Here is a 24,058-nt window from a genome sequence, read left to right as displayed (position 1 = left end):
GCTGGCCAGTGCAACTATGTAAAATGCAGCTAACCCCATACAAAAAAAAGATTGCAAATGCGATCAGACAGCAGATAGATCAAATGGAGATAAATCAGAGAATTTTACTTTAGTCTCCTGATGCTCAGATTATTCTCTTGAGAAAAGGTGCGTCATTAGCATTTCAGAAAAGATCTACATTTATGCATTCGACACACAATTTTATCCAAAGCAACTCTGTGCATTCAAGCTATTTTATCAGTTTGTGCATTCCCTGGGAGTTTTGTTAGCACCATACTCTACCAGTTGCCACAGGTACAAGAACAAAAGGTCTCAACGCTTTCTCACACTATTCTCGATTAGCCTAGATACCAAAGTCATTTTGCATTAATTTCCTCCAAGTCCAAATTATTTGAATTATGATATACACATTCATTTTATAGTTTTGTACACGCATGAGTCGCATGAAGTGTGTTAGTTCAGAGTGGAAGATGGGGGAGTTTGCCGTCCGATTAGCGTAACTGTTTTAATTGGGTAATCGACTGGGAAAGAAGACAAGAAAAACAACAGAGCATCCCTGCCTCAGGCCTCCGATGATTAGAGCAGCAAGACATGAAATTGAAAGAGAGAGAGAAAGGTGTGTTACTGGGGGAGGAAAATTTGCATCTGTTGCAGTTAAATTCAAAGTTGTATTGCAAATCCTCAGAAACCAGTCACGGCTTTGGTCTCCATATTCAAGTCACCTGTAAAATTGAGCATTTTAAATATATGTTCATGTTTATTAATGTCTTGTTGAAAGCTTATTTTATTGTATTTTATTTTATTACTGGAATTATGATGATTATTATTTTTTTATTGTAACATTATAATTGATTGATTGATTGACTGATTGATGTTTATTTATTTATTAATTTATTTATCTATTTATAGTATGTTTGTTTTGATGGTTTTCATTGTACAGTATGTACAACAATAATATGGAGGGCCAAATTACTCAAACTAAATTATTATATAATTATTTATATAAATTATTAAATACATAATGAATTGTTAAACTATTACAATTATTAAATTAATCATTAAATCACTTAATAAATCAACAAATGTCTCATGTATTTCATTTTAGCATTAGTTTGCATCCATTTTAATTTTAACATTATCTTTGCATTAAGCATTAAGTTGATTTCTCAATTACACATAAGCTTCATATCTTTTCATTTTCAGGGTTAGGCTCTCAACATGTCACTTAGTGGCAGTAAGCATCACCTTTCAAAGTAGGACTTCCTCTTCCATAACGACCTTCTCTCATCAACACCTAAGCCAATGTTAAGGTCATTTACATAATTTATTTAGGCCAACATTTCCTTTACATTTTCTTAATTGGTTAAAAAGAAATGGTTGTCACTGTTTATCGTGGCAACTTCATCTGCAAATCTCTTATTGTACCAAGCTCAGCCATAGCTGTGGTGTGAAAAAACACACATAAACTCACTAACTAGAAAATCCAATGAAAAAGATTTTAAAAAGATGAAGCCTATGTTGTTGAGTGACGTACCGATAGCTGTTACCCTCAAAATGAAGACATGAAGCTCATGCTTGAATGAAAAATCCCAATTTGGAATGCCCAATTCCCACTACTTAGCAGGTCCTCGTGGTGGCGCGGTTATTCACCTCAATCCGGGTGGCGGAGGACAAGCCTCAGTTGCCTCCACTTCTGAGACAGTCAATCCGCGGATCTTATCATGTGGCTCGTTGTGCATGACACCGCGGAGACTCACAGCATGTGGAGGCTCATGCTACACTCCGCGATCCACGCACAATTTACCATGCGCCCCATTGAGAGCAAGAACCACTCATCGCGACCACAAGGAGATTACCCCATGTGATTCTACCTCCCTAGCAACCGGGCCAATTTGGTTGCTTAGGAGACTTGACTGGAGTCACTCAGCACACCCTGGATTTATTTATTTTTAGCAATTTGGCCCTCCACACAGTAATGCCAAGTACTTTAAAATGCTATTTTATTACTGCCATTATTACCATTATTATTCTATGACCATTACCTTTTTTCTATCATTTATTTATTTATTTATTGTTTGTTTGTTTTAATGGTTTCCCAACATTGTATGTACAACAATCATGCCAAGACATTTTTAATTTAATTTAATTTTATCACTGGGATTATTAACATGATCATTTTATTACTATTACCTTATTTTTCTATCTATCTATCTATCTATCTATCTATCTATCTATCTATCTATCTATCTATCTATCTATCTATTGTTTGTTTTTCCCACCATTGTATGTTCAACAATCATGCCATGTACCTTGAAAATTTATTTTACTACTATTGATATTACCATTATCATTTTTATTATGTTACGTTTTTTCTATCATTCTTTATTTTTTGTTTGTTTGTTATATGTTTCGATGGTTCTGCATCATTATATGTAAAAAAAAAAAAAGTCATGCCAAGCACTTTGAAATTTACAACTGAGAGAGACTGAGAGCGATGCAAAGAGATCTATTGCTCAAAAATTATGCATAGACGCCGCAGTAACATCACCATGAGGCATGACTCATAGCTAAGGTCTGACTCTAGAAAGCGCTCAGGGGGAGGGTGTGTGAAAGAGACTTCCCACCACACACGATGGGCTCTGCCACATAGCACAATGACATCAGACTTAACCTCTGTATGGCTGTAAATCCCAAACTTGACATACACATCGCTGATATACTACCTTCATAGGGCATAGCACCTCTGATTAGTTCAGGGTGTTTTACTGGGTGTCTCAGATATCGGCAGGTGTATAAAATTACTTCTTGTGATCACTACCTCTAAAGATGCAGTCAAACACTTTTAAAAATTCTTCATGCCCTTACCAATATACAAAACTAATAAAACCACACAGCACTCTCAGTGCAGAGAAAAAAAGGGGATATCACGTGAGTCATCTCTCTGATTGAATTATCAGGCATCGTCTTTGGTGAAATGTAATCTATTCTCCGCTCTGTTCCTGTCCTCTCTCACTGTCTTTCTTTCTCCTCTAAAAATCTATATCTGTCCTTGATGTCTCCTCTTTCATCTCCAAATATTGAACATCATCCTTCCATTTTCACCACCTCCGTTCAACAACTTTTCACTCAAACTGACCAATTGCACTGAGCCAACGTGAGTTTAAACTATGCGATAAGATGCCAAAATAGAATGTTTTCTGTTTTCTTTGTATTTTTACATTTAAATGTCCCATTTCACATTTTAAACTTCAAATCATCATCAAACAGTGTTTGCAATCCATGTAGCTCCTGTACATTTTATGTTTACTTTTGTGTTTCAGAAGGAAGCACGGCTAGTTACGCAATCCTGTAGACAATGTTTCTTAAGTCATCGACAGTTACCTTAAAAAAAGAAAATGATTACATAAACAACTTAACTGCCCTCTGTATACAACATCGCCTTCTCACTGTAATGCCTTATTTTGTATTACATTCCAAAAAAAGAGCATCTAAATCTCCTGATTTAGGACATTATGTCACTGTCAAAGTTATTGCAAACCATATACATAAACTGCAGCGTGACTGAAGCAAGGCTAACTAGTTGATGCTGAATCAGTGGAGATGCTGATTGCAGCTAATGAGCCAAATTTAGTGACATGGAAGTAGTTTATAATAAAACTGAGCAGGAATTTCATAAGAAATTAGGTTAAGAGTTGGACATGCTCACACGTGCAAATAAAAAGTTTACAGATGCAAATAAAGAGGTTTTGAAACTGCACTTGTTGAAGCAAAAAGAACAAAATGTCATTGTTGGTTTATGCCAACGCTAAATTACAATCTAGAATAATAGGTTTGTCCAAAAATTAATCCATCAATCGGAAATGCAAATGGAGGTTTTCAATTTGATTAGAGTGACTTACTATATCAAACCATGAGCTCCAAATTACAGCCAAGTGAATCCTTCCCATCTGCGTCTCTACGGAAGCCATTCTCTAGCATTAAGAGCTTGGCTTCCAAAAGATAAACCTATCAATCCAGTGTGTCTCAGTAAATTGCTTCTATTGTATGATTGGCTCTTCCTTTGTTTGGGATTATGAAGGGCTCTCTTTTACAGTCTCATATTTGTTTAGCCATATTATGAGCTCTAAAAGCTTAAAAACACTGGCCTTCAACTGCAAATAGAGTGCAAGGGAGCACTGACCCAGTAATGAAAACCTACAGGTATACAGACAGGAAATATAAGACACAAGCCTAGAAGGGAGTTTTATGCTTGCTTTTACAACACTTATAGGAAAATCTAACAAAACCATTGATGATATTATTGGGTTCCGCCTTTGAAGAGATAAATCCAACCATTCCAGCACTAGAAGATAACAATTAACCCTTTCAAGACAGGCCTGCCCTGAGCTTTGAGGTTCAATCAGAGAAGCCGCTGTTACCACGGAATGGGAATCACGGCAAAAGACCTCAGCAGTGATCGCCCACTCTCAAAAATTATCACAAATGGTGTGATCGAGTCAGTCTCCCTTCACTCTCAAACAATGTACACTTAAGTGTTGATTGATGAATGGCTATTTTGCAATAAATCTCAAATATATGGTATGTTATACTTATAATCAAATACTTAAAGTATAGCCAATAGTTTCATATTGTACCATTGTTTCTAATTTGATTACTGATTTGATCTTAAAGAGAAAATGAATGAGGAAAAATATTTCCGAGTTGCACTCTATTAGGATGAATTGATGCCTGAAGAAACTTGCAAAGCCAAAGGAATTGAAACCTACAGAAGCCCTGAACCGCAAGGTGAAAATAATTTCACTAGGTCATTTTTTTAGGTGTCTTAGTGCCTTCCTGAGCCTATGCCCTATGCCTTTACTTGGGCAAATGTTTTTTTCTCAGGAATTGTTTTCTCTCTTTTTTTTCTCTCTGAAAACACATCAGAATTTTTTTCTTGCTAGCGAACAATAAACATGTGGTACCCATCTCGCCACCAGGTGCCTCTCAAAGTAAGTATGAAATCTTATGCTGACAAGGTGACAGAATATGGTGAAGGTCATCTAACAATCAGACATAACTCCTGTTGTCATACTTAACAACGAATGCCATATGAAACATATGCAACCTGAGGTATATTCATTTAATTGTGGGATTTCATGTTTTAGAAGTCTTTGTCACATTATTTTTTTTCTTGATTAAGACTTGTATTCTATTCGTATAAAATTTTATCATACTGTAACTACAAACATTCTGTTACCTTGTCAGCATAAGATTTCATGCTTACTGATAGTGGCACCTGGTGGCAAAGGTTTCTACCACATCATAATTTTTAGCTAGCAAAAAACAAAAATTCTCATGTGTTGACTCTTGAGGAGAAAAAAAATGTCAGAGAAAATAAAATATCAGAGAAAAACAATTTTCAAAAAAAAAAAAAAAAAAACTTGCTAGAGAGAAATTAATTAATTAATTTTTTTTTTTGAGAAGATTTTTTAAGAACATAGAACGTAAGACACCTAAAAAATAAAATAATAAAAAAAATTACTTAAGTGATTTTATTTTCACCATGCGGTTCAGGGCTTCCATAGAAACCCTTTAATAATGAAACATTAAGACATAGAGACTCACCAGGTACCATTGCTGGTTCCACATGGGATCGTCAAAGAGTTTGTCCACAGAGCAGTCCTTACATTCTGGCCCCAGAGGAGCACGCTTGGCCCTCCGTTTCTCATACTGCTGTTCAGCCCAAGACACCTACAGATGAAGCCACAAATGCCCATTCAGAACTATTTTTTAACAACAATTTGTGGTGATTTAAAGTCATAATTAACAGAATCTTTTACTTTTTCAGGGTTTTCTCCCAGAATCAAAGCAGTATATTGAATGTTGTCAGAATATTTAAAGAATGTTATGTTAGAAAATTGCAAAACTAAAAACAGATAACATTATCCATAATTAACAAGCAGCTGTTGGCTTGCAGGGTGTAATGAGAAAACAAATCCCAGAGGACATTTTTGTTGCTCTGAAGTTACATTTTCAAATCTCAGAAGACTTAAAGGAGTTATTTTTCACTTAATTATCAAGTTTGTCCCAAATGTTTTTTCAAAATTAATTTTGATACCATTGCTCAGATTATTTGGTCTTGGACGAATTTAATGAGAAATGTTTGGGTCCGTGTTGAAATCTCTGAATTTTGATTGCAGACTTTAGCATCTTGGCAAAGCTGAGCACACTTTGTGATATTGTGGATATCTCTTCTGAAACTCTAGAGGTGACACATGTGAGATTGGGTCTTTTTCTCAAGAGAAGAATCTGAGGAGCAGGAGACTTACGCAAAAGTCTCCATTTGCTCTTCATTTAATACCATTGCTTTATAGGAGGAGCAATTGAGATCTTTCTCTCCTATGGGAATAATCATCAACGGCCTACATACACTACTATACTGTATGTTCATGAACATCTCACAGAGGTTTTTGAATGACTGCAAATTTTGTAATCCACTAACCAAGCTGGTGTGTACAGGTATAATACACAAACCTTGGAATTACTACATATGGACATAGAATATCAGCTGCATAAGGGATGAAGTCTCGTACCCTGTCATCCTCCGACAGACGTTTGGTGATATGATTTGCACTTCTTTTGGTCCTGCTTGGGTGATTGTACCTCTTGAACAAATAATGGTTTTCCAGCGTCCCAATCTGAAGACAAAATGATAGAGAGAGAGAGAGAGAGAGAGAGAGAGAGAGAGAGAGAGAGAGAGAGAGAGTTCACTGAAGAAAAGGATTCATATTTGGAGCTAAATTAAGCATGGTCATAATGACACAGTTCCCATCTGTCTGGTCTAGTCGTCCTAGAGCTACTAATTCAGTTTTAACTTTATTAATAGCTCTAAAAATGCTTATAGCATTCCACTTAGACCTAAAAAGTTTATTTATTTATTTATGTATTTATTAATTTTTTGAAAAACCAAACAGTTTACTTCCCTGCAAGATGATATGCCCATAAGACACAACAGGTGAATTCACATATACTGTATAAAGGTTCAAATTACAATGGAAAATCTGTTTGTATTCATTTTGGACAAACCAGAAATATAAATCATGACAAACAAGAACAAGGTGTAATATAGCTGTATTTGCTCATTTCTCATTACTGAAACGCCTTAAAAGCACAAGCGAAATAATAATAATAAAAAACTAAAGATAAATTCATTTGTTTGAGCTATTTAACAAACATAAATATGGACCTAAAGGCGCTGTAAAACATATGTATCATATTTAGAATTTAAAAACCATCTAACAGATGCTTCTATGTTTAATGGCAAAACAAAAGTTCACGGATTAAACACAATGGAACCTCACATTTTTCCCAACACACATTCTTATCAGTCAAAGCAACAGTGTTACATATTACACAACCATATGAATATATGCACTGGCTGCTACACATCCTATGAATATAAAATAACATGCAATAGCGACGCCAAATTGAGGAGCAGAGGCAGATGTGAGGGGGACCACTGCTTTACCCTTGTAATGGACTGAAATAATAGCATGTTTTGGTACTTAGTCGCTTACCTGTCGGACTAATTCGTAGCCCAGGTCGTCGGCGATGGCTCGGGCAGCGACGGCTCCTCCTGGAATCTCCACCGCCCATTCGTTCAGATACTGTCTGTCCACGGCAGAGGACACCAGCGCGCACAGAAGAGCGAGAGCACTGCACAGCAACATTAGACGACATCTTTCTTCCATTTCAAATCAATTACTATTAATACAAATGTGTTCGCGATCTGGGTGATCAAGAAAAGCGCGTGAATATAAAAATCAAATAGGGATAAATTAAAAAAGAAATACAGAATATATAAACACAAAAACTCAGTTTGGCTCCAAATGTATTCCTTGGTTAAAGCTATGTTCCAGGACTTAATTCTGATGCAGTGCTTACGAGTAATTGGACGCGCATGAACAGCCACCAATGAAAGAGTCGTAAAAGGGGAAAGGATGTTGACACGTCAAATTACGAACAGCTCTGACGTCAATTTCTACCTGGGGTAGGATGCTCTTGTCCCGGGGGAGTCGGGCGGGGTGAATTGCGCATCGAAGAGGAGGGCAATGTTTGTCTATAAATAGCCAGGTAGGTTTATCAAAAAGGAGACGACGAGCATTATCACTCTGGATGGAATTGTAAAATATGAAATCAAATCCAATAGACCAATTGAGTATAATGCTAGCATTGCTTTTGCCGTTTTAGACCATGAAATCCTCTAAGACGAACTGAGATTTTATAATCGTGTTGGCTACTAGATGATCAAATCAATACATGAGTGAAAATAAATACATATCATTAGCCTAATACCCTCAGACTAGTAGATATATCCTACGCTATGCAAAATAAATATCAAGAAAGAAACAGCTGTCCAGAAATAGTTCAGTTCTAACAGGCTGGCGTAGCTGTTTGCGTCATCAAATGTACGTTTCAGCACCACAGCACTGGACAGCTCCATTGCAAAATCTGCATGTGTAAACCTATTTTCATACTGAACACAAGTGGTAGGCATTCCGATACAGAAATGTGACATATTGCAATACATGGGAAAATATGGTAAAACACATAGATGACATGTTATATACTGTATGTCCATGTATGATATTCAGTGATATAAAAAATGTCCCATATTTGTGCATATATGCGACAAACATTTCTAAACTTACAAAAACTGTCATTTTTTATGTAACAAAAAAATTGGGTCCCACGTTATGTGTCTTGAACTACTGTGTACTAACATTAAAATACACAAAATACAATGTACTTATTGTGTAACTTCATGTTGTTCTGCAAAATTCTAACAAGATTCACATTTGCTGCTACTGAGGTTGAGATATGGGTTTAGGGTTAGGGTTAGGGTTAGGTGTAGGATTAGGGATAATGTAAACAGTGTAACTACAGATGTAATTCAAAGCAGGTACTTTAATAGTAGTACAATGCAACTACACACACAGTATGTACATAATAAGTACATTGTATCAAATGCTTAATTACATTATAGTTAAAGACACTTAATATAAATTGCGTCCAAATATTGGATTGAAAATATACATCCTACATTTGTACATATCTGCAACAAATATCCCAAAATATTATAAAAATTTCCTTTTCTTATGTCACAAAAATATTGGGTCCCACTTTATATTAGGTGTCTTTTTAACTACTGTGTACTAACGTTAAAATACATACAATCCAATGTGCTTATTGTGTAACTACATTTTGTTCTGCAAAATTCTCAAAAGAGTCGCATTTGCTGCTACTGAGGTTGAGGTACGGGTAGGTTTAGGAGTAGGGTTAGGGGTTGGGGAAGGGTTGGGGTAGGGTTAGGTTTAGGTTTATGATTAGTGTTAAAGTTAACTGTGTCACTACAGATGTAATTAAATGCAGGTACTATAAATGTAAGTACAATGCAACACATATGAACATAATAAGTACATTGTATCAAATGCTTAAGTTCATAGTAGTTAAAGACACTTAATATCGTCCAAATGTGGGTCCAAATATTGGTATTGAATATATATATTTGTCCCATTTGTACATATATACAAACAATATTTCAAATATTACAGAAATGTCCTTTTTTTATATCACAAAAATATTGGAACTGAAAATATAGTGGTGGTTTATGCATGTAGACAATATTTTAAAATATCTTCAAACACATCATGGAAAAAGAGTGCCCACATGCTGATATTATTGTTTAAATTTTATGAGCACCAACATTCTCATATAAGTAAAAAATAAATGTAACGAAAAGGGGTTGTATAAACACAAAAACTGAAAATGACTGAAATCTAAATTTAATATTAACACCATTTAGATCAAATTCAGTCAAGTGTGTCCAAACCTTTGACTGGCAGGCTATACAATGAAAAATGATATTATGTATATGTTAGGTACAATATAAAATCCATCCAATGATAAACACTTTAATGATAAACTAATAATGATAAACACAGAAATGATCCCATTTAAAGGAATTGCAATATAGGGCACATCAACTGGAACAGCTATACAATGTTATGTATGAGTTAAGGATGCACACTATTAAGAACATCATAAAGAGGACAGGTCACAAGCCCTGATGAATAAGCACTTATTTATTTAGTCAATAGCGCAATGACCCAGACAGAGTGGTCTATCGAAACACAGTCCACTCGAAATGCACACGAAATGCAGTGTCATGCCACAACAAGTGTTTTTAATCAAAGAGAGCGCATGGAGTTGTGAGCTTTGAGAACTGAGAGAGAGACAATCCCCTCTTTTGATGTCAGCTTCTTTTGTGTCACATGCGACTGTGTATGATCCGCAGGTCCATTTATTTGATGGGGTTTATGAAGATGTGCATGCCACTCTAGCACTCTCGTCTATGCTTTTGCAGTTGTTTTCTCTAAATGGAGTGTGTATTTCAGGTGCATCTTGGTGTATCAGCTGTTGTTTTGTTTTTCACATTTTTCCCAACACACATTCTTATCAGTCAAAGCAACAGTGTTACATATTACACAACCATATGAATATATGCACTGGCAGTTACACAACCTATGAATATAAAATAACATGCAATAGCGATTCCAAATTGAGGAGCAGAGGCAGATGTGAGGGGGCCCAATCATACAGGAGTAGGGTTATACAATATGAAGGAAAATCAAGCCAATGTAACCTGCTAAATAAAGCTGTTGTGGATGTTGCTTGAAATGTGTAAATCCGGAGACCTGTTTTCAAAGTTGGCCTATCAGATGGGATCTTGTGCAAACAGTCTATTTGCTGAGCCAGCTGTAGTCATTCATGTCCACCTAGCATCACCTGTTTACATTAAAGAAGTCATCAAGCACACAAAAAGTTAGACTTTGCACCTGCAAATGGATGAGGAAGAGTAGCAAGTCTCATAAATCATATGCAAAAAGCTAATTTATATTCTTGAACGGAGGGTTGAGCAGTTGGACTAGGAATACAGATCTCACTGTGTGTAGTGTCAGTATAGACAGTTCCAATAGACTATTGGCCATTACACCATCTGTCTTTCCTGAATCAACCTTGGCGGGCTGCCACCACACAGACCAAAGGCTTGAACTCAAGGGCTTTCTCGACGTCGGAAGTACTCAGTCATGCAAAAAGCTCCTTTTCCTGGGAATGTACTGGATCATTAAAGAGACTTCACTGATCAAACAAGCAAACATGTATACGCACATGCAAAAACATGTCAAATGTGGAAAAACCAGATCAGCCAATTGCAATCATCAATGCCATCTCCTTTAAGCTGCCACCGTAACAGCTGGGAGTTGTCATTAAAAGATGTGGTAACGTTTAATGGTGTATGAACAATCTGTAGAGAGGGGTAAATCCGTAGACCTGTAGAGGGGGATGGGAGAGGCAACAGGAGATTAAAGGTCTGATGGAGCAATGGACATTCTGAATCAGACTGGTAGACGTCATAGAGGCCATGATGGCTGTGATATCGGTGTGTTTAAGAGTGTTTAAGCAACTACAGCCATGATAAAGTGCATGGAGGGAGAATTAAGTGGAACAATTAACCAAAATCTAGTGTGAAAAGTGATGGATTTTGCAGTCCACTTGACCTGTTGGTATTCATCTTTTGATACACTGTATAAAATGTTTTGTACAAAAATAAGATCCATTGGTAACATCTAAGTTAAATGGTTTAAGTTAAGTCACAAAATGAATTTTAAATGACTAAATCAACCTGAATACAATAGTTGACTCCAACAAAAGTAATTTCTTTAAGGAGCTTTAAGGTAACAATTGCATGTTACTGCTTTTTACAGTGTAGGAACTTTTTGCGTCCATTAATCATGTTTTTCAATAAATATAGTACCACCAAATCTATTTGGTTTGGTTGGATTCTGGTGTGTTTGATTATGCAAAGGCAAGCATCGTTACTACCATTGCTCATGCTCAGGGTAGGTATTTGAACAAACCTCAAATATTTAAAACATGCTTTAGTGCAGCCTCTTTTAAAAAAAAACCCCAAATCTGGATACGTCAATTTACGCACATTTTAGACCAATTTCTAAATTGCCTTTTTTATCGAAAGTCTTGAAGAAAGTTGTTCTCCTTCAAATGCAGACTATTTTGGACAACAGTGCTCTGTATGAGGTCTTTCAATCTGGTTTTAGAGCGCACCATAGCACAGAATCTGCACTTTTAAAAGTTATGAATGATGTTTTGCTAGCTGTAGACTAGCAAAGACTCTGCAATACTGGTGCTCTTAGACCTTATTGCAGCATTTGATACCATTAATCATGATATCCTTATAGCCCGGCTTGAACAGTCTGTGGGTATTCGAGGAACTGTTCTCGAGTGGTTTAAATCATATTTGAACAATAGAAGTTTTTCCGTTAATATTGGTGATTTTTCGTCTATCATTGCTCCTCTTACCTGTGGGATCCCCCAAATATCTATTCTTGGCCCCATCCTGTTTTCATTGTATATGCTTCCCATTGGGCCTATTTTTAACAAGCATGGCGTTTCTTTTCACTGCTATGCAGACGATACTCAAATCTATCTGCTTGGAGGATTTAAAATCTTGGATGGCTTTAAACTTTTTACACCTCAATGAAAACAAAATGGAGATTGTTGTGTTTGGGGCCTCTGATGGTGTTTGCACCTCAAAATTTAACCTAGGCCCTCTAGCTCCCTATAGTATATCTGTGGTGAAGAACTTAGGGGTACTATTTGACAGTTCTCTTAAATTTGACAAACAGACCAATTCTGTTGTCAAATCGATTTTTTTCCACTTAAGATTACTGACCAAAGTTAAGCCTCTTCTTTCTTTTAATGATTTTGAGAGGGTGATGCACGCATTTGTTTCTTCGCGTCTAGATTACTGTAATACCCTTTACATAGAAGTCAGCCAGTCATCTTTGTCACGTTTGCAAATGGTTCAGAATGCTGCAGCTAGACTCCTGATGGGTACTCGTAAAGGAGATCACATCACCCCCATATTGGCATCTCTTCCTTTGCTGCCGGTCCGTTATAGAATTGATTTTAAGATCTTATTGTTTGTTTTTAAATCTTTAAATGGGTTAGCACCCTGCTATCTTTCTGAACTTTTATACCTACACAAGCCCCTTAAATCTTGTAGGTCATCTGATCAGAGGATTTTGAGTGTCCCTAAGTCCAGACTAAAACTAAGACAGTGCATTTGCAGTAGTGGCATCAAAGCTTTGGAACAGTTTACCCCTGCATACTAGAACAGCTCCAACGCTGTTATCTTTTAAATCTCAATTAAAAACTCATCTTTTACTCTGTGAGCTGAGATTTGTCCCCTTGTTTAGTATGCTTATTTGATGTATTAATACTTATGCTTATTATTGTTTTTGTTTTTTTCTCTCTCTCCTCTACTTTACTTATTTTATTGTACAGTACATTGGTCAACAGTCCGTTGTTTTTAATTGTGCTTTATAAATAAATTGCCTTGCCTTGCCTAATATTAAACTTCGGTTAAAATCAGACACTGTACTGTAGCAGTGACATTTGCACGGGCAAGCACCACTCACATTTTTCTTCAGTAAAACTCCTGTTTTATTGATTATTATTTTATTATAACTACTAAGTGCTGACCATATCAAATGGATCATAAAACAGCAGCTTTTGCCAACAGTTTTCTCTGACTCAAACAAGGTATATACAGCTACAAATCTTTATTTCTCACATGCAAGCACACACATTCTTTCTTTTCTTATCACCTTCTCTTGTCCTCAAACTGTGTCGCTTTGTCAAGGATGTGTGGTTGTCATGGAAACCTTTCTCTCTCCTTCTCTATCTCTCTTCCTCTATCTTGATGTCAGGCAATCAGTGCTCAGTGTCAGATCAGTGACACAAACATTGGATGAAATGAATCTGATCATAGAACCATTCAACAATGACTGTCAGCTGGACTTATCGCACAAGATGACAACTACGATTATCAATTTTGAATGAAACACAAAGGGGGAAAACTGCTTGTTCAATAAGGGTAGACGAGCAACAGGTCAAAAATACATAAAGGAAAATGTACAGCCAGTCGGGCCATTTCAATTCAGGGTTGTGATTACCCTGTCATGAAATACAGATTTGAGTTTAAATGATGTTATTATGTGAGAAAAATAAGAGACCACGAAGTGATATGAGAGACATGAAACAAGCACAGATATATAGGAAATCGGTTACCTGGAACAACGGTCAATTATGCAATTTAGTATAATTGATTACTTTGCACATTGCTCATTTGCATTTTTTTATTAAATTTATAAAATGTTATACATATATAAGCTATCCTTTATTTAGCTACTTCTTACTTTTATTCTTTATTCTTGATTCTTTTACTAATTTTATAGATAGTTTAAATTTAATTTTTTTTCACAATTGTTCAAATTGTTCACCAGACTTGCAGGTAAAGCATTTCACTGCCTATGCACCATGTGTAAGTGACAAATAACTGACTTTTACTTTTTCACTCTTTATTGTGTGTAGAGAAGTTTCTTGTCATAAAGCATGGTGAGTCAACGTCCTGAAACAGTGTTTATCAGTGTATTTAGCTTTTAAAGATGTAGTTTCATGATCGCCTACTGCCAAACAGACCAAAATGTCTCCTAGTTTCAAACCAATTCCACAAAATGAGGCATGATTTGTTTAATTTGCTGTCTAAAAATCTTTAGCACAATTTTTTAATCAAAAATATTGTATTTAATTATTTATTTATTTGAAGTGGCAAAAGAGTCACTACCACAGTGCATTGTAACACACAGTTGTCTGGGTATTACAATGCAGTCGCTAAGGTATTTCTATGCTTTTTTTTTTTCTAAATTTTTTTTTTTTTTCGTTTCTATGGGGTTGCTAGGGTGTTCTGGATTGTTGTTGTTTTTTATTTTCTCCCCTTTTCTCTCCAATTTGGAATGCCCAATTCCCAATGTGCTCTAAGTCCTTGTAGTGGCGTCGTGACTCGCCTCAATCCAGGTGGCAGAGGACGAATCTCAGTTGCCTTCGGGTCTGAGACAGTCAATCCGCGCATCTTATCACATGGCTTGTTGAGCACGTTACCACGGAGACATAGTGTGTGTGGAGGCTTCACGCTATTCTCTGCGGCATCCATGCACAACACACCACGCGCCCCACCAAGAGTGAGAACCACATTATAGCGACCATGAGGAGGTTATCCCATGTGACTCTACCCTCCCTAGCAACCAGGCCAATGTGGTTGCTTAGGAGACCTGGCTGGAGTCACTCAGCATGCCCTGGACTCGAACACTTGACTCCAGGGGTGGTAGTCAGCGTCTTTACTCACTGAGCTACCCAGGCCCCCAGGTGTTCTGGATTGTTGATTGGTGGTTGCATACTGGGCCATGTCAAAATAGCCCACATGCAGGTCTTTATATACTGTGGTCCATAGATGTGGCTTGGGTGACCCAGCCTCTAAAAGCAGGGGTTTTCAACCTTTCGAGACAAGAGCCCCCCTCTGTTTTTTTAATATGAGCTTGAGCCCCCACCTCCCCACCTCAGCCCAAAAATTAATTGTCGTCATAAATCATCCTCCACTGAGATGATATGGTACTTGTAATTGACATTTAAACTTGTAAAACGTGGCTTCACTCTTTGGTTTGACTTGTCATTGTTATTTTTGGTTCGTCAATCCTGACTCCACACGGTGGAAATAAACCTGCAACCTTGAACATCGGGTGTTTGGTTTGTGTCTTAGTAGAGTCACAGGTTTAAAACTGTCACCATGGAACATGGTGGACGTGGTTAGTTATTTTGCATAATGCAGTTGAATCTGTATTTTATGTATTGGTCCAATCTTTCTCTTTAAAACACTAGTAGCGTTTCATTCGAGAAATTAATTAGTTTTTGAAAGAATAATTTAAGTGAACGAATCGTTTTCATTCACTTCCATTGATTAGGTTGTGAATGACGCAGTGGGTTTTAATGAATCAGTTGAATCAATGACTCATTACACATTACACATATTTGTCGCCAGCTACTGGCGAAAAGAAACGGTTGCTGCATCAGTGAACAAATCTGTTTGGTGAACGAATTCCAAAGAATTGAGTAAGTGAAATGAATCAAAATTCCAGTAGTCTTGGGGGGCATGTCCAACAGGTCTGAAAGATATTTTTTTTGTACGGTGACCCATGGATGCACAACCCAACCAAATTAGCAAAGCAAATAAAAGCTGAAAACAAAATGCAAATAAGCCAATACCTAACAAAACTGAGCCACAGCAGAGAAGCCACAGCACAATATGAAAAGCAAAATAACGAAATTAAGCCACAACACAATAGAAAACCCACAGCACAACAGAAATAAGCCACAACACACTAAAATTAAGCCACACCACAACAGAAAATCCACCGCACAATGGAAATAAGCCACAACCCAACAGGAAAGCAAGAGCACAACTGAAACAAGCCACATCACAACAAAATTAAGCCACAGCACAAAAGAAATAAACCACAACACTCTAAAGTTAAGCCACAACACAACAGCAAAGCCAAAGCACAATGGAAATAAGCCACAACACAACAGAAAAGCCACAGCACAAAAGAAATAAACTACAACACATTAAAATTAACACATTTACGTTTACATTTATTCATTTGGCAGACGCTTTTATCCAAAGCGACTTACAAAAGAGGAATACATTATAAGCTAATCATCTTAAGGAGACAGTGGGGGATGAAAAGAGCTGTATTACAAAGTTTCACTAGAATCAGAATAGTAGTAATCAAGACAGTTTAAAGTGCAACACAACAGAAAAGCCAAAGAACAAAATAAATAAACTACAACACACTAAAATTAAGCCACAACACAATGGAAAAGCAACAGCACAACATTTTGTAATTAACATTTTGTATTAAATCATACACTAGCAATGAAATGTAAACATATATATATATATATATATATATATATATATATATATATATATATATATGTATATAAAATCAACATTTAAACCCCACAACCCCCCTCTCCGACCCCGTCCCCCCAAAAAAACAACCCTGTGGGCAAACATAAGAAAATATATAGAAATAAAAATCAAACTGACACACATATATACATATATCAAAAAAATATATACATATATATATATATATATATATATATATATATATATATATATATATATATATATATATATATATACACATACATACATACATACACACACATAATAATCATACTAACTGTAATACACTACTCTCTCCACACCCCACCCGAGAGCCCTCCAAAACTCCAAATACCTGCCTCATTTCTGAATAAACTTATCCAAGCCACCCCATCTTCCCGATGAAACTTCCTCATAAGCTGCCACCCTCCCCACCTCCGTGCACCACTCCAGATATGGGGGCGCACCAGCTGACCTCCAACCCCTCAAAATAACCTGCCTGGCAATCATCATACATGTCAGAACCCAGTTCTCTATATGGCCATCCCCCACATCGATGACTGCCCCATCGTCCAGAACACAAAGTCTGGGGCAAAACGAAACCTGAGTGCCCACCACATCGCACACAAAATTCTGAACCTTCGACCAGAATTTCTGGATCTTGACACACCACCAAAAAACATGGGCCATGTCTCCATCCTCCGATTGGCATCTCCAGCAGATGGGTGTGTCTTTAAGACCAAACCTATACAGTCTAGAGGAGGTCCAATAAAATCTATGCAAAATTTTTAATTGTATAAGATGCACCCTTGCATCACTAGATGCAGACTTAACGTTTTTAAGAATCTTAGCCCACACTCCTTCCTCCAGTGCCAAGTTGAAATCTTTCTCCCATACTCTCTTGAGAGAAGTTAAGGCCCCGTCCCCCAAACTCTGAATTAACAGGGAGTAGTACACTGATGCCTCATGACCTTTTTCAAAGCCGCAATCACCTCTCCCAAAGCATCTGCCTCCTTAGGGGGATGTGTGCTACTCCCAAAAATAGTACAAAGCAGGTGGTGCAGTTGTAAATACCTATAAAACTGAGGTCTGGGGATCCCAAAATGTTGGACCAAGTTTTCAAACGATCACTTTCATATAAGTCACCGAGTGTAGCAACCCCCCTCACAATCCACTCTGGCCAGCAGAAAGGAGACTTGCCAATACACAGTCTTGGGTTCTGCCATATGCTCGAGGCAACATTTAAATAAGTGTCCAATTCAAACAATCTGGACACTTTAGTCTATACCGAGTGTAAATGCGAAATAACGGGGTGTAACTTAACTTTTCCGATTAGTTTGATAGAGATGCTTTGTAATGGCGAAATAGGGGCAAGAACTGCCTGTTCAATAACAAACTAGGGAGGGGCTCTCTCAGGTGGAAGTGACCAATGAGCCAAATGTCTGAGACTGAACGCATAGTAATAAAACAAAATCTTGGGTAGGCCTAGCCCTCCTTTGTCTATCAGCCTATGTAACTTATTAAAATGCAATCTGGGATGTTTACCATTCCAAATGAAGGACTTCACTATGCTATCAAATTTCTTGAAATAAGAGAGGGGGACATCTATAGGGAGAGATTGTAGCAGGTAGTTAAATTTTGGAATACAATTCATTTTAATAACATTAACCTTCCCAGTCATCGATAAATGTAATGAAGCCCACCTGCTCACATCGCTCAAAAACCTTTTTATTAAAGGGTCAAAATTAACACTAACTAAATCAGACAAATTTGCTGGGAATAAAATCCCCAAATACTTAATGCCCTGTTTGGGCCACTGGAAGGCGCCCGGCTGAAAAGCTGTTACTGGGCAGTACGCTGTCAGAGCCAAAGCTTCGGATTTAGCCCAATTGACTTTGTATCCTGAGAAATTGGAAAAGGAATTAATAATTCTGTGGAGGCAAGGCATAGATTTAGTAGGTTCAGAGACAAATAATAAAATATCATCTGCGTAAAGCAGAAGCTTATGCGCCACACCTCCCGCCACCACCCCTGGAAAATCATCCTCCTTTCTTATCGCAGCTGCTAATGGTTCCAGGGCAAGACAGAACAATAATGGGGAAAGAGGGCAGCCCTGCCGAGTGCCCCTATTCAGAGTAAAATAATCTGAAATTAATCCATTGTTTGTACCACTGCCACAGGGTGTCTATAAAGTAACTTAATCCAACCAATAAATGTACTCCTGAACCCATACATTTCCAAAATCTTAAAAAGTTAATCCCATTCTACCATATCAAACGCCTTTTCCACGTCAAGTGAGATGACAGCGATCGGAGATTGATCATTCGCTACTGACCACATGATATTGATGAGACGTCTGATGTTATCAGAAGAGCTACGGCCCCGAATAAATCCCACCTGATCTATATGTATAAGTGATGTCATAACTTTACTAAATTGATTAGCCAACATTTTTGACAATATTTTTACATCTAGTTGGATCAGGGAGATTGGACGGTAACTTTTACACTCGCTTGGATCTTTGTCCTTTTTAAGAATCAGACTGATCCGGGCTTGTGTCATGGTTGGAGGAAGCTTTCCATTCTTTAATGATTCAGTATAAACTTCTAACAAAAGTGGAGCCAGTTCTGTAGCATAGGATCTAAAAAATTCTGCGGCAAAACCATCTGCCCCTGGAGCTTTTCCAGTAGGTAGGGACTTAATTACCTCGTCAAGCTCCTCCAAGGTTATCTCAGAATCAAGAGAGTTTTTTTGCTCATTCGTCAGTTTAGGAAGATCTAATGGTTCCACAAAGTTTCTAATATCTTCAACAGTAGACGAAGACGTGGAACTATAAAGATCAATATAGAATTCTTTAAAGGCATTATTAATATCAATGGCTGAAGTAAAAATTTCACCACCAACAGATTTCACTGAGGGAATGGTAGAAAAAGACTCTTTCTGCTTTATATATCTAGCCAAAAGCTTCCCTGCTTTGTCACCCGACTTTTGCCTGAATAACCAAAACTACACTTTCCGCGACAAAATAGTATTATACCTATATTTCAATCGGGTCAATTCTCTGAGGCCATCAGCTGACATACAGCGCTTCAGCTCTGCCTCTGCACTTTTAATATTTCCTTCCAACTCCACAAGTTCTTGTGCTTTGGATTTTATGGTGAATGAGGCATACTGTATGATCCGACCCCTAAGAACAGCCTTAAGTGCCTCCCAAGCCACACCCACAGAGGATACTGAGGACCAGTTGGTCTCCTAAACATTGATTTCAGTCTTTAACATTTGTTGGAAATCAGGATTTTGCAAAAGGGATACATTAAGGCGCCAACTATATGATTTATTTTTCTCTATATGTGGCAACACCTCTAAACTCACCAGGGCGTGGTCTGAGACTAAAATGCTTCCAACTGAGCAATCAACAACAGATGAAATGAGGGATTTGGATATATACAGTATATATATATATATATATATATATATATATATATATATATATATATATATATATATATATATAAATCTATTCTAGAATAAATCTTATGGACTGTACAAAGTCCCTACCAGATGGGTTCAAAAGTCTCCAAATATCTGTAAGACCAAGATTTTTACACATCCTGTGAAGTGTCAATGTTGCTCTAGGGGGCTTGCACACTTTTGCTTCACTATGATCAAGGACTGAATCCATCAAAAGATTAAAGTCTCCTCCCAATATTATATCATGAGGGATGCCAGCGGCTTGCAGCATCCCTTCAAGATCTATAAAAAAGCCCTGATCTTCAGCGTTAGGTGCGTAAATATTAGCCAAAATCAACCTTTGCCCTTGAATTTCAGCTAAAACAATAATTACTCTCCCTAATTTATCTTTAGTCTGTTTGAGACATTCGAATTGTAGATGTTTATTTACCAATATAATGACTCCCTTGCTCTTACTTGAGCCAGCACTAAAAAAAACATGTCCACCCCATATCTTCCCAAATTTTTCAGCTTCCTGTGGTGAGAGATGTGTTTCTTGAAGAAACACTATATCATATTTCTTACGTTTAAGAAAAGTAATAACCCTCCTTCTTTTTATGGGGTGCCCCAACCCATTCACATTCCATGTGGAGAGAGATAGTACACTTATATTAACATTTGACATTTTGATATAGTAGAAAAAATAAATTGTGTGTCAAAAACAAAATTATATAGACCACATTCCCCATTAGTGAAACAATCAAACCCCGAGCTTCCCCCCGAACAAAACAAACAGAAAAAAGAATAACGTGCGCATTAACCCCGCGCACGAAAGCGCCAACCGGCGACAATCCCTCTAAACTCAAAAGGTCCATGAACGCCCACGATCCCCCACGACAACTTTGCCATCGGATTGCACAATTTTGCCTCACAAATTTGTGAGGCAAAATTACATAACAGAAAATACTTTGTAAAATAAACCCAGCAAATAGGAAGAATGAACACATAGAACACGTAGATTCATTCACAGAACTGTCTCAAAGGTGTGATCTTCCACAAAACAAATTCCAGCTAATATAAAACCGTTCAGATTCCTCGGACAGACAAACGAATCTTCAGTGAGCCGGCTGTTATGAGTTCAGCGGATGACGTGATCATTCCAATGTCTCGTAAAAAAACTCAACAAAACAAACTACAGCCAGCAGGAGGAATAAGCACGAAGAACGAACAGTTTAATCCACAGCTGTTCCAAAGGAGTGTTATTCAATAGAACAAGCTCCAGCCACTAGGCGGAACAGAAACAAAACCGGCATCCCGGTTCCCCGGATGGTCGAGTCAATTCACTCGGAGGCCGCATAAAAGTATATACCATGACTTACATAATCCGTCAACTTTATAAAAACATCCTTTGTGTGAGCATGTAGATATTTTGCGGTCATCCATAGTGTCCACTCTCAAACTGGCCGGGAACTTCAATGCAAAAGTGTTATTCACAAAACAAGCTCCAGCCACACGGCAGAGCCAACGCAAAAAGAAAAAAGAAACCAAAATGACGCCCAGCTTCCTCAAGAGTAAGTACAGCGAGTTGACCCACTCACATGAGAAACATCCAACTCAGACATTGATTCAATAAAAGACATTGCTTGATTGGGACATGTAAATACTTTGCGACCGACCTTCGTTTCTATTCTCAGTTTGGCCGGAAACATTAGAGCAAAAGTAATTTTTCGCCGATGTAAGAGTTTCTTACATTCCTTGAACTGATCGCGTTTCTCTCTTGTCGAGTTCACAAAGTCAAGGAACAAGAAAATATTATGGTTCTTCCAAGAAAGCTTCCCTTTGCTCCTCGCCTGGCACAACACAAGATCTTTATCGGATGATCTCAGAAATCTGGCCAGAATCGGTTGGGGTCTGTCTTCCTCAGCAAATCTGTGAGCTGGGACTCTGTGAGCTCACTCGATTTCCAGCTTGTGGCCTGTTATGTCGAGCAGACTCGGGAAAAGCTCCTCTAGGAATTTCACCATATCTCTGCCCTCCTCATGCTCAGGAATTCCAACAATTTGAACATTATTCCTGCGGCTTCTATTCTCAAGATCTTCAAGCTTTTCGAGGAGATGTTCCAAATCAACTTTGGTAGCAGGCGGATTAGCAGTTAATTCCCTCTCCGAAGATTCAAAAAAATCAATTCGTTTCTCAACATCAATCACTCTTGTAACTAACTCAGAGAATTTTGTTTCCATCACCGTAATCGATCGACGTATTACAGCGAGATCCTCCAGGTCAGCAAGAATCTTCGTCAACATCACCGACATGTTGGACAACTGACGCTGGATTCCTTCTCCCGCCGCGCCATCCAAATCGAGTCCCCGGTCTGTAAGTCTGTCGGGGCTTTCATCCTGAAAATGTAAGTGTCTTTTAATGTCTCCAGAGCCCGAGGATTTTGAGTTCTTTGCCATGTTTTGCATCAAAGAGCAAATGTGTAACTGGGTGAATCAAAATTCACCAGATTATAACATGAAAATTATTAACAATTTAGCAAAGTGCGCAGAGCTCGTTGCTTACACGTCTGCTTCTTGCATGGCGTCATGTGACCCCACAGCACAACATTAAAAAGCCACAACACACTACAATTAAGCCACAACACAATGGAAAAGCAACAGCACAACATTAAAAAGCCACAACACACTAAAATTAAGCCACAACACAACAGAAAAGCCATAGCACAATGGAAATAAGCCACAACACAAAATAAATAACCCACAACACACTAAAATTAAGCCACAACACAATTGAAAAGCCACAGCACAACAGATATAATCCACAACACAAGAGGAAAAACATAGCACAACAGAAATAAACCACAACACTAAAGTTAAGCCACAAAAAAAAAAAAAAAAAAAAAAATCCAAAGCACAATGTAAATAAGCCACAACACAAAAAATGTAAGCCACATCACAACAGAAAAGCCAGAGCACAAAAGAAATAAGCCACAATACAACTAAATTAAGCCACAGCACAAAAGAAAAGCCAAAGCACAACGGAAATAAGCCACAACACAACAAATTTAAGCCATATCACAACAGAAAAGCCACAGCACAAAAGAAATAAGCCACAACACAACTAAATTAAGCCACAGCACAAAAGAAAAGCCAAAGCACAATGGAAATATGCCACAACACAACAAATTTAAGCCACAACACAACAGAAAAGCCAAAGCACAATGGAAAAAAGCCACAACACAACTAAATTAAGCCACAACACAATTGAGAAGCCACAGCACAACGGAACTATGCCACAACACAACGAAATTAAGTCACAACACAACAGAAAAGCCACAGCACAACGGAAAGAAGACACAACACAACAGAGAAGCAACAGCACAACAAAATGATCAGAAAATAAATAATTATAAAATGCTGTACTTATTTGTCCTGAAGTGCTCTGGACAACACATGTTGGGTTTAAACTGTACCAGAACTTTTACTGCACAGAAATTCATCAACATTTCCAAAGGTATCAAATAATTTTATATTCAAAAAGACATTTCTAGCAGACATGCAGTGTCTTCTGTTTAGTTTTCCATGATGGAAACCCATTATGAGCTGACAGGGGAACTTCTTTTGCGAGTGACTTTTCCGAGCAACCTCAAGATCTTTTACGCATTGAGTCAGACTGCCACACAAATTAAAATACAGTGTT

General features: G+C 37.5%; 1 protein-coding gene across 1 annotated transcript in view; it reads right to left on the bottom strand.

Annotated features, from left to right (window-relative positions):
* LOC127429212 (neuroendocrine convertase 1-like) overlaps window positions 1–7,911 on the bottom strand; it is a 33,500-nt gene extending 25,589 nt beyond the window's left edge. The window contains exons 1-3 of the mRNA XM_051678092.1: window positions 7,557–7,911; window positions 6,573–6,677; window positions 5,605–5,730 (exon numbers count right to left, since the gene is read on the bottom strand). Coding sequence (XP_051534052.1) covers window positions 5,605–5,730; window positions 6,573–6,677; window positions 7,557–7,730 — 405 coding nt within the window. The 5' untranslated portion in view covers window positions 7,731–7,911. The remainder of the gene's footprint in view (window positions 1–5,604; window positions 5,731–6,572; window positions 6,678–7,556) is intronic.
* Between the last annotated feature and the right edge of the window lie 16,147 nt (window positions 7,912–24,058).

Source organism: Myxocyprinus asiaticus, chromosome 38 (genome assembly GCF_019703515.2).
Source record: "Myxocyprinus asiaticus isolate MX2 ecotype Aquarium Trade chromosome 38, UBuf_Myxa_2, whole genome shotgun sequence".
Lineage (NCBI taxonomy): Eukaryota > Metazoa > Chordata > Actinopteri > Cypriniformes > Catostomidae > Myxocyprinus > Myxocyprinus asiaticus.
This window is presented reverse-complemented; position numbering and strand designations above follow the sequence as displayed.